At 38.6% G+C, this 12098-nt stretch overlaps 1 protein-coding gene across 16 annotated transcripts in view; it reads left to right on the top strand.

Annotated features, from left to right (window-relative positions):
• Nucleotides 1-12098, top strand: part of Eml4 (echinoderm microtubule associated protein like 4) — a 129432-nt gene that overhangs the window by 74652 nt on the left and 42682 nt on the right. For 7 of the 16 annotated variants that reach the window (XM_006525155.3, XM_006525158.3, NM_001286567.1 and 4 more), the window contains 3 exons: nucleotides 1642-1770; nucleotides 2419-2444; nucleotides 2635-2667. In XM_006525155.3, coding sequence (XP_006525218.1) covers nucleotides 1642-1770; nucleotides 2419-2444; nucleotides 2635-2667 — 188 coding nt within the window. Of the gene's footprint in view, nucleotides 1-1641; nucleotides 1771-2418; nucleotides 2445-2634; nucleotides 2668-8221; nucleotides 8341-12098 lie in introns of those variants that run through there. The other 9 variants (XM_006525157.3, XM_006525161.3, NM_001114362.1 and 6 more) reach the window with 4 other exon arrangements.

Consider the following 12098-nt stretch of genomic DNA (forward strand, 5'->3'; position numbering starts at 1 on the left):
AAAACCATAACTTTTCAGTTACAATTGGCAAAGAAACTAAATCACAAACAACTTGGTAAAAGAAAACTAAGTATAAACAACCTAAACAATATTTTTATAATGAAATTTTAGAATTTTTAAAGTTTTTATGGAGTTGTGTATAAATGTATAGCCATGGATAGAAATTGCCATATTAATTATTCTCACCACCTTTTGGCATCATTACAACCTCAACACGCAAGGCCCCTTTAAACATATGGCTCTTGTGGCTGCATCTCAGTTCAGCTTTGGGTTTGGGGAGGAGAAGTTTTCGCTTGAGTGTGGAAATGAAATCATTTCACCTGCTCTTTTCTATGCTACAGGCTTGTTTGAGAGCTTTTTCTCTGTTTCCACTATAATCTGTTTGAAAGTGCGAGGAGAGAAGGGAAGAACATTGTAACAAATATGTAGGATCCTAAATTGAGGTATAAACATGCCTGCTGGGGCTCACTGCCACAGCTACCTTGTATCAATTCTGATGATACCAGTTTAATTAAGTTGGCCTATTTAGAAACACAGACTCAAGCTTTCACATTCCTTGGGTATTTTATTATCATAGTTCTGCCGAGGAATTAATTTGGAGAAACTATTAAACCATCTCCAGAACCATCTTTAGAATTTCAGTAAAGTAAATGACAGTCACTCCTAAAGACTTGCCATATATTCCTCTTTTGCTATTTTAATGTTTTGATTCAAGTCTGTGATGGAGATTTGAAAACCAAAGTGTCGTTCACTTAACTAATGCATGTTTACCATTTACAGAATGCTTTACCTCTGCGCCTCATGCAAATTCTTTTTCTGTCTAAGGGTTTGTGGCTCTTCTGCCTGGTCTCCTGTGGAGTTTCTTGAGTGTGGCTTATTAATGTTATTCACCTTTTATTGTGTGCGGGGAAGGTTCATGATTGACTTGGTGTCTGCTTTGTCCCAGAGTCTCCTTTCCAGCTTAAGGTCTCCTGGAAATGTGCTTGTCCTTCTAGATTGCTCTCTGGATGCACTGCTGCAGGACTATCAGAGACTGGGTGGGTTTCATGGTGGCTGGCGTTAGCAAATGCAGTCAGAAGGTCATTTATAAACCTTTATACATTTATAAATTTCAGTTATAAATCCAGGGATTCCTCATTGATAGTGGCAGTAACTTTATTGTTTATTTCTAGTCCTGGATAAAAAGTCTTTAAAACTATAAGCAAGAGTTTTAGTTTTAGCATCACAGTATTTAGAAATTTGTGCCATGTATAAATTAACTACATGAACATAATTACAGATGAGTGAAACGTGCAGTCTCATATTTCAGTGGTTTATAAATCATTTTTATAGCTACAAACTATGAGAATTATTACATACAGATTTACACATTTTCCTTTCTTAACAGCAGATTGTAGAGATTTCTTTTTTTCAGATACTGTTTTTGCTAGTAGATCTCTTGAATGACAGCATAATGCAGACTTCCTGACTGCCTTGCTGACCCCTCCACTCATCCAGCCAGCTCCTCTCAACTAATCCTTCTCACCCCTGGATTTGCTTTAAGAGAATGTTAACAACGTCCGTCATTTTCTATTGAAACTGTCGATTACATGTCATTGCTTCTCAGAATGTTTCTCTAAGAAATTAATATGTTTCTTCTAGCATAAAACGTCCACCAACAGCTGAAAAGTCACATAACTCATGGGAAAATTCAGATGATAGTCGTAATAAATTAATGAAAACGGTTTCAACATCAAAACTAATATCAAAGGTTATAAAAAATGCAGACAAGTAAGTTGCTATACTTTATCATGTATGAAAATCAATAATTGTGTTTCTACACTGTTGTGTGTAACAACATGCCTGTTGTAGGTAATGATGTGCCTGGTTTGTTTTTTGTTGTTGTTGTTGTTGGTTTTTTTTTTTTTTAGTTTATTCATATTACTTTATTTTTATATGAGTAGCAGTCTTCAGATGCACCAGAATAAGGCATCAGATCCCATTACAGATGGGGGGCGCTGGGAATTGAACTCAGGACCTCTGGAAGAGCAGTGAGCCCTCTCAACTGCTAAGCTCTCTCACCAACCCCCTGATTTGAATTTTTAATCTATTTCAGTTGATTTTTTTTCTTGTCAGTGTATTTTTTTAAGTCTTCTATTAATTTTTCTTCAGTATCTCAGTTTTGTAAGATATAAGTATTATACTTTTTTTTTGTATGTGCTTTCAGTGTTTTGATGATCTTGTGTGATATTTACTGTTTTATAAAATAGTATATATTAGTAGTTGAAACTACTGAGAAACTGAAAAAAATACTACTTCCTGAATTTTACTTGTAGACATTTATCTAAGTTATGGGCTAGGCATCAAAATTTTTAAATTCTTTCAGGTGACTTTAATGATGAACCATATATAATAAATGTTCTTTGTATTCTCTTTTAGACATAAAGATGTCATCGTCAATCAAGGTAAATTAAAATTTCTTTTTAAAAATACTTGCCTTTTTAAAAAAAACATTTTAACTATTGTTGACTCATAAGAATATGCCTTAATTTTATTCAGTATAATTTATTCATTGTAATCGGAGACGTATTGCTGTAGTCATTTAAGAAAATGCTCGGTTTTTATTGTAAGATATGTCATTTTTGTCTCAACCAGCAAAAATGTCAACCCGGGAAAAAAACAGCCAAGGTAAGGATAAGCTCCGCAGGTTGCCCTGAGCTGGCCTTGTCTCCATCTCTTATTTGGCTTTTTGGCATTTCAACTCTGACTTTCCTCTTAACAAAGGAAATACTGTGGTAATTTGAACTAGTAAATTAACTGCTTTTAAAAAAAAAAAATCTATCATCTGTGAGATCTGAACAATTAAGGTGAATGGTAAAAATGAATATAACAACATAAGAAGTCCAAAAATGTATTTCCTCCAAAACTATACTAGAAAAGCCATTTAAAAGATTGATAAATTTTAACTCAGTTTCCTGTCTTTCCAACTTGGTTGCAAATAATCGTTTACTTTTTGCTGAAAAGAATCATATAATGAGTCTAGCAAAGCACTTCCTCTTAATTTTTTTCTCTTTTATTAATTCTTATTTCTGGCTACTTGCTGTCGCCTTGTTCTGACCAAAACAGAATAACTCTGTATATGTATATTTAATTGCAAAGTAAAGTTTTATATATCACTTTTACATTCTCAGATTGCTTGCAAATTTAATTGAAGCATGCAGTTTTAAATAAAACCTTGCCTTTTCTGTGCATGTTTTTTGCAGCTCATCTCTTGTGTCATAACTATCTTTGTTATCTGGACTATTAATTGGCTAAAATATGCTTAAATTTTTTGTTACCAATTTAACTTAATTTCTGTGGATTTTTGCTTTCATTTTATATTTTATATTTTTTAGTAAGAAAAATATACTTATTGGCTATAATCTTTAGGTCATCCATTTTTATACCAATTATAAATAAGTTGAAATGTGATGATATTCTTTAGTTAGATCTGAATTTTTTTGTAGTACAGTAGTGTAGATTCCATAATGCTGACATACTCAAGGAAAATACTGAATTTATTTACAAACACACTCTAACTCTAGCTGACCGTAGTTAACTAGAGACGCTGATCCTAGAAAGAACAGTGAATGTGAGGAGTCTCTTGTCCACACTCTTCTGTTTGGTAGCCTCATGGCCTAGGCCTAATGGCCGTGTCCTGGAATAGCGTTCTGGCCTGAGGATAGTGGTCACAGCGACGCTTCCTTCACATAACTCTTAAGGGTGGAACACTCCACGCAAAAACTAGGCGGTGGTGGCACACGCCTATTAATCCCAGCACTTGGGAGGCAGAGGCAGGCAGATTTCTGAGTTCGAGGCCAGCCTGGTCTACAAAGTGAGTTCCAGGACAGCCAGGGCTACACAAAGAAACCCTGTCTCAGGTTGGGGGGGGGGGGGATTTAACTCAGGAACTTCAGATAAGTGAGTGCTCTTAACCGTTAAGCCATCCCTTCAATTCCTCCCCACCCCCATCAACACTCTTGTTTAGTCATGGTTAGTTCCATCCCACTGAATTTAGGAAAAGAAGCTGACAGATTCTCAATTGTTGAGCAGGTGCACGGAGTGGGCAGTAGGAAGGGAGCATTGTGGAGACTAGCTCTGGAGACCCTGACATGTGACCTCTGCTGAAAGAGTGCTGCAGAGGCACACATGTGTAAAAGAGCTACAATAATTACACTGCAGTTGTCTTTAAAACTTGGAAAACAAAACAAAAACTCCTTAGCCCACCTACAGATATACAGTAGACATCTACACTCATGGCTTCTGGTGTCTAGAAGCTGACATTGAACTCATTATTTCACTTTCCCAAGTCTGTTTTTGTGTTAAAATCGCAGTGTGTGTGTGTCTGTGTGTCTGTCTTGTGTGTTTAAAAGCCCTACACTCAAATGTATAAAATAGAATGAAAACATAGTATTTGTTTGCTGTAAGAGCTAAATACATTTTTAAAGTACGATTTTCATTTATATGACATATTACAACATATTTTCTAATATTTTATATATTAATGCTAAAATCATTTTTGACATTCTTTTAAAATTGTTATTTATCTATTTTATTTTATTTTGGCCAATGACAACCACTACTGGTTCTAACCCATCTGCTTTGACATGGGAAGAAATCTATTTACATTTGATACTTGTAGGTGAGCGATACCAGAAAAATCTACCTAAAGTCTTCTGCCTTGAGTCATAGCAAAGTAAGAGGAAAGCTTGGAAAGGCTGCACGTTCTGAACAACTGCCAGCCACGAAAGCGGGTGTCCTGGTTGAAAGCAGGTGGCAGTGAGAAACGATGTACCCTGGCAGCTTTGAGGTCAGGTATGAGAGGAGAGGCAAAAGCTCCTACTGGCTTAGATGTTCACCAGACACTTGCTCTCTTCCTGGTTATAGACTTTTGTTATAGTCATAGTGGAGGTAAATTGCTTCACAGTTAGAACTTAAGTTTTCCTGTAGGGATGTCTATTGTTAGATGCAGCAGCTAGGCTTTGGTACAATGCTTCAGTTTGTAACTTACTAAAAAGCAGTTGTGGCTGTGTTTGTTGTGTGATGCTGAGAATTAAACCTGAGGCCTCTCATGCTAGGCAAACACTGTCCATTCTTTAATTGTAGACTGCAGCCCTGCACGCACTGAGCTCGCTAGGGAAACTCCCACTTCCTCAAACTCCAAAAGGCAGTCCAATGAGCTCAAGCGGGACTATGGGAGGATTTCTGGTGGTTAGAGGAAAGCCTGCCTTCCTCAGGAACTTGGGAAACTAGTTTCCATCTGCCAACAGGGGTCATTTCCCTTAGCTCTGGCAGAAGGGGCATCTAGCTGACTGTGATACCTGTTAGATGTCAGAGGATGCATTAATAACACAGTGTCGGTGCCAGCTAGCATCCTAGCCCTCCTCCCCACAGTCACTCACCCTCATCATACCCCGTATCCTCACTGGGCTCGTGCTCTCTGCTCCTGCTGCTCACTCTGCTCTCTACCCTCTGGCCCCTGCTAGTCTCCTCTCTCTCTCACATGCCCAGCCTGCTGGCTGTGTCCAATCTCCTCTCCTCCCCTCCCCTCCCCTCCCCCTACTCCCTCTCTCTCTTTCTCTCTCTCTTTCTCTCTCTCTCTCTCTCTCTCTCTCTCTGCTGTGGTACCTCTGGCTATTCTTTCTCTCATATGTATAGTTAAAAACTTTTCCCTTAAGCATACCGTGGGACAGTCTTGTTGTCAGTTTATACAGTAAGTAGCTTTCATAAAATTACCTGCTGCACTCATTCCATCTCTTTGTTAGAAATCTATTTTCTCCAGCAGGTAATTTTATGAAATCTGTGTAGTTGAAGAAAGCATCGATTGAGAAGCAAATGTTACTAAAAAGCCTACAATGATTGGAGTTAGTTAAATGGTTGCTTTCAAACATTTCTTTTTTTCATGTGTTTGTTCACATGTTTGTGGACACACGTGTATGTTCTGTGTGCCATCCGGTGGCCAGAAGTTTGATGTCTGGGGTCTTCCTCCATGAACTGTCATTAGAAACAAGAGCTGACCAGTTCAGCGGGTCTAGGTAGCTGACTTGCTCCAGGGATCACCTGTCTGTCGTCTGAGCTGTGGGACAGGCAGGTCACCATGCTTGGCCTGATTGACATGGGTACTGGAGATAGACACCCCAGTCTTCATGCTTGTACAACAAACACTTACCTGCTAAGCCTTCTCTTTAGCCCCTCAAATAAATGTTAAATAACCAATATAAACATTTATTGAATTGGAAAGAGAAAAATTAAGCCATAAATAAGCTTGAGATTCTAATAGCTCTTATAGATCTAAAATGCTTTTGAATTGTTCCTTTATCAGATAACCATTTAATATACTTAGTTGTTTGTTTAACAAAAATTTGAGTATTTCCTTGCCAGGCCCTGTACTAAGTACTTACAGTTATCACAGTTACTATGTCTGAACCATGTAGAATTTGGTAACAGTATGCCACACATACATGATATAGACAGACTATAACAAATTCCTGGTGTTATGAGATGATACATGTTTGGAAAGAGTAAGGACAGGTTGCTGTGTAGAGTGGTAGGGAAGGAATTTCTGATACAGTAACATTTAAGCTGTCCAAAGAAAATGAATGAAATAGGTGACTTTTATCATGGTAAGACATAACAGGTAGATCACCGATCACAGGATACATACAGTGTTGTATTTGTTAGCCATTACGTTTGTAGCATATGTGTTTATTCTTCTTCACCAGACACCTCACTCAGATCAGGGACAAGTGAATAATGCAAAAGAAAAAACATGAGATGTAGGAGCAGAGTTCCCTGTGTCACAGCAGCTTTAAAACATGACAGTTCTACAGTGTCTAAAGTTACACATGAACTTAGCTGCTGTTTCCCTAAGCTACTCACCCGTTGGTTCACCAAGGAATAGCTTCACCAAAAATACTGATTCCTCTTCCCCTTTAGTAACACTTTTAAATGTTTAAAGATTGTGAAATATTTTTTCTTTCTCAAAATGTATGTAAATACTACAAGCAGCACCTATAATTTGACCCAGGTTTATCATATCTTCACATTTTGTTTGATTTTATCCAAATGTTTTTAAAAAGAAATAAGACAGGAGAGCCAGGTGTGGGGCTCACACCTGTAATCCCAGCAGTTGAGAGGCTGAGGCAGGTCTATGGCAGGAGTTCAGGACAGCCTTGCTTAAGAATGAAACCCAATTTCACAAACCCTCAAAGCAAAGCACAAAGCATGAAAATTAAAACCTGTTTATTAGTCCTGCTGAATCAGTTTCATGTGCACCCAGGTTTCTGTAGTCCCCGGAACCTTGTGTCTCTTCTCCTGCCCAGTTAGTTAGGAAAGCAGGGTTGGAGAGATGCAGGCTTTACCGCTGCATCCCCTCCTCCTTCCCCTCCTCTGGGCAGCAGGGGCTCACTGTGTAGCTATGCTGTTACCTGACCGTTCAGAAGGAAAGCCCTTGGGGAGGGGGGCTGTAAAAGTCCAAACACATAAGTAACCTCCTGTGTGTGATGTTTTCAAGGAATTTTGACAGAGTTGTTTAAAAAAAAAAAAAAGAAAGAAAGAAAGAAGTTCAAAATTGATTAATTGTAAGTTGGCTTATTTTTTTAATTAACATCCAAATTTCTTATATATCTGTGTATCTATTTCTGAGGTAAGTTCCTAAATTGCTAGGACCATGGTTTTTGTATTATCATTATGTGTATATATCACACACACTAAGACTTTAGGAAATTTTGCTAATAGAACAAAGAAGGTGAAAAAAATAGCATTTTAATACTAGTCAAATTTTCAAACCCAGGTTTTATCCTAGTTGGTATTAAGTACATCACATTTGGTAGGCGCTATACCTAGGACTTTTTTTTAGATTAGACTGTTGGGATTTAAGTCATTCACCACCGCTTACGCCTACACATACACACATTCATACACACGCGTGCGCGCGCACACACACACACACATTTTTTAATTTTCTTATATATAACATTATTTTGTTGAACTTTTTCTCTTCTTTATGTTTTTCAAAGACAAGGTCTAAACTGGTTGGCCTGGAATTCGTTGTAGACCAAGCTGCCTCTGCCTCCTGAATTTTGGAATTAAAGCTATATGCCAACACAGCCAACCTGGTTTGTTGAATTCTAAAATATCATTACTTTCATACTACTGGTCAGAGAGATGGCTTGGTGGTTAAGAGCACCTGTTGTTCTTACAGAGGACCTGGGTTTGGTTCCTGTCACATATGGCAAGTTATGACCACCTAGAGCTCCAGTTACCAGGGATCCAGTGCCCTCTTCTGATCTCCCAGGACTTCTGTACACACATGGTTCACAGGTAGACACTTGGGTCATTAGCTGGTTCTAGGAAGTCTTCCAAAAAGGATCTTTGTCAGTTTCTACTATAAAACCAGAGTTCCTTTCTCCAGCATCTCTTTGGGTTTTAGCTGCATGGTTTATAGACAGAATTGCCATTAAAGAAACAGCTGAAAATGAGTAGATCCCTGGGTTTGTAGCAGTTTAGTGTCATCACGCTTTTCTGTATTTTGCTTATGTTTGAGACTCTAATTTAGAAGAAACTATTAGTTCTAAAAATTGTAAACTAGAAAAAAAATTTTTTTTGAAATGATATCTTAGATAACCTTTCTGGTCTTTTTGTTTTGGTTTGGTTTGGTTTGGTTTTTCAAGACATGGTTTCTCTGTGTAGTCCTGGCTGTCCTGGAACTCACTTTGTAGACCAGGCTGGCCTCGAACTCAGAAATCCATCTGCCTCTGCCTCTGCCTCCCAAGTGCTGGGATTAAAGGCGTGTGCCACCACTGCCCTGCCTTTCTGGTCTTAAGGTTAGTGTGCTACCAGATGGCCAATAACTCCTGTCCTCTTGTTTCAGCCTCCAAAATGTGGGGTTACAGGCATCCACCACCATGCTCAGGGATCTGAATCGTTTATTTTTATTCTATTTATATGCATTGATGTTTTTGCCTGTTTCATACATGTATGTCTGTATAAAGATGTCAGATCTTGGAGTTAGAGACAGTTGTGAGCTGTCATGTGGATGCTGGGAATTGAACTCAGGTCCTCTGGAAGAACAGCCAGTGAGTGCTCTTAACCGCTGAGCCATCTCTCCAGCACATGTTCAGGGTTCTTAAAGTAGACATCTGTGGGAGAAGATGCTGAAGCTGTCAGCACACTAGAAATTCAGAGGTCTTCAGCAGTAGCACCCATAACACGAGTGACTGCAGTCTAAACGTACGCAGTCTACTGTTTCTAAAAAGGCCTTTTTCTGTTTTTAAATCTCTTTAAGTCTAGGAATAAATCAAGCTGTGAAAAAAATCAATTCTGTATATTTTACACTTCCAGTATCTCTTATTCATGCCATTTAATGGATCAGTGACTGGTTTTGGAAGATGCAGATATAGAACCTTTGTTTTCTGGGTAGGTTTATTTTTAAAACAAGGTCTCACTATGTAGTTCTCTAGCTTGCCTGAAACTTTTTATATAGACCAGGCTAGCCTTGAACTCTAAGAGTTTCACCTATCTCTGCCTCCTGAGTGCAGTGCTGGGATTAAAGTTCTAAATAACAAAGTTCTGGAATGTAGACTTAAAATTTATTGAAATTGGTTAAACCATATTTCCTTTTCTGAACAGTAGGAGCTGGACTAGATGAACTCTTAAGGTTTTTTTCTTTTTTTCAATTCCTAGTCTGCAAGAGTCAAAAAATGAATAATCTTAATCAACAGTATCCCACATAATTGCCTTTGTAGTTAAATGACTTTGTCACTGATCAGACTCAATTATCAATACATTTTTTTTTTAAGCATGAACACTAGGGAGGACTAAAGCTGAGGTTCAAACCTAGGTCCACATCAAAGTTTGTATTCTGTCCGCTCTGGATCCTAGACATGTTAGCTGTGGCGGTATAATATATACTAGTTACACTCAGTGAACACCTTCTCTGCTGAGCACTGATCACCTGCTCTGTTTACCAGCATGAGGGTAAGTGTTCATTAATTACATTTTCTAGACCACAACACTTTTGTTATTATTGTCACTGATCTCAAACCCTACTTAGACAAGTCCCTTGACTCATACTTGTCAGCTTGTCTTCCCTGTGAGTTCACAGTGATGGGAGCAGAAAGTGCTGCTTAAGTAAAGCAAGCAGTGACCCAAGATCAGGAAGCCACAGAGCCCAGCTTGCTGGTACACACACACCTTTAATCTCAGCACTTGGAGGGCAGAGCCTGGCAGAGATCTCTGTGAGTTCAAAGCCAGTCTGGTCTGCATAGTGAGTTCTGGGATAACCAGAGCTACATAGTGAGACCCTCTCTTGAAAGAAAAGAAGAGAAAAGAAAGGAAAGGAAAGGAAAAAGGAGAGGAGAGGAGAGGAGAAGAGAGGAGAGGAGGAAGAGAGGAGAAGAGAGAAGAAGAGAAAAGAAAAGAAAAGAAAAGAAAAGAAAAGGAGCAGACAAACCCAAGAGTCAAGAAAACACCAGCAGCAAGAACGCCAGTTGCTAGAGAGAAAGGAGCTTCATCTTCACATTGTCGATTCCCGTGCACAGGACTGTCTGCTAAAGCTGACTGTTGGCCAGGCAGGGGCTTGTCATTTTCATTCATGCACTGAGTCACTCTCCCATTCTCTCCCTCTCACACTTTCAAAGACGTAAGCATTTACAGTTGGGAGAGTTCACAGTAAATTATTGTTTTGCTATTTCTCTGGAAAAATGAACTTAGTTGTACTGCTCCCTGAACTGTGCCTCTGCGTCACACCCGTCAGCCTGTCACCTCCCACTTGTCTCGTTTTCATTTTTTGACCACACGGATGCCTGAGTTCATGGCCCGTGCTTTTAAAGTATACATGGTAGAATCATCAGAATGCTGGCATACCTGCTATCCTGTGGGTGGCCACTTTAAAAGTTTATGCAGAGAAAATGGAATATTAAACATAAGCAAATTGCTAAACTGTGTTTTACATGGTTACTGTTTGCCACACACAGTGGCACATGCATGTAGGCCCAGCACTCAAGTTTGAGAGTATCTTGGATTACATAGACATAGCTAAGCCCTGTATCAGAACAATAGAATAAAAGTTACACATCCTTCTCAAGGGCCTCAAATTATGTTCCATATTATATTAACTTATTTAGTCATAATTCCAAGTAGTCGTATTACCATTTTATATGCTAAGAAAGCGAACCCATGTCTCACAGCTATTAGAAAATAAACTGGATTTCAGATCCCAGCCAGTCTTTCTTTAATCGTGTATTGTATTGCTTTCTTCTCAGTGCCAGAAAGTGTTCATGTTCTTCTTACGTTCTATATGGTCTTCAGTGTGGTACCAGTTCAGATGACAAAGCTTTTCATACACTGACAGTTTTATTTCATAGCAGAAAAAACAGTGAGCACCAATAGCTCCTTTGTTGTCTTAAGTAATTGGTTTCTCAGCTTAACAGTTCATGAGAGGATGACGTTCTCAGGCCTTTCAGCTCTGCTTCCCTTCAGGAGCAATGGAGGTACCTACTAATCTGTCATTTGTTATTCAGAATACACTGATCATGGACACCTTTGATCAGATCAAACATTCTAGGAGAAACTTAAAAATGGATTCAACAATTTGATGTTCTTTTAAAAACCACCAAGGAAGTTATGTCACAGATCAGCACCTTTAAGAGTAGATTACCACTACCCCCAAGGGTAAAGCTGATTCTAGAAGGGGGTATTTACAGCTGGTAATGGTTTCCTTATCATCAAAGTTCAGCTACGCTAAAAACCATCAGGAAATTAAGGCCCACTCTTAGATTCAGAAGTAATAATGACATGCGTCATGTGTTGTTAAAACCATAGTGGAGGAGGTCTTACCCTGTTCTTAGATCAAACCCTAAGGCTGGGCACACTGTGAGTGATAATAATAAAAATAACTTGAACTTCTCACCTACAGTAAGTGCAGCTTTTTAATCTGAAATAATGGTTACAGACAGACACCCCACAAGAAATTTATCTTCCTCTTCATAGTTATATGAACTACTAAATTTTGCATATTGGATTACCACACTGTTTTTCCTAGGTAACTTGAGTCATTAATAGAGATACTAAGGGTTGGA

Source organism: Mus musculus, chromosome 17 (assembly GCF_000001635.26).
Source record: "Mus musculus strain C57BL/6J chromosome 17, GRCm38.p6 C57BL/6J".
NCBI classification, from domain to species: Eukaryota; Metazoa; Chordata; class Mammalia; order Rodentia; family Muridae; genus Mus; species Mus musculus.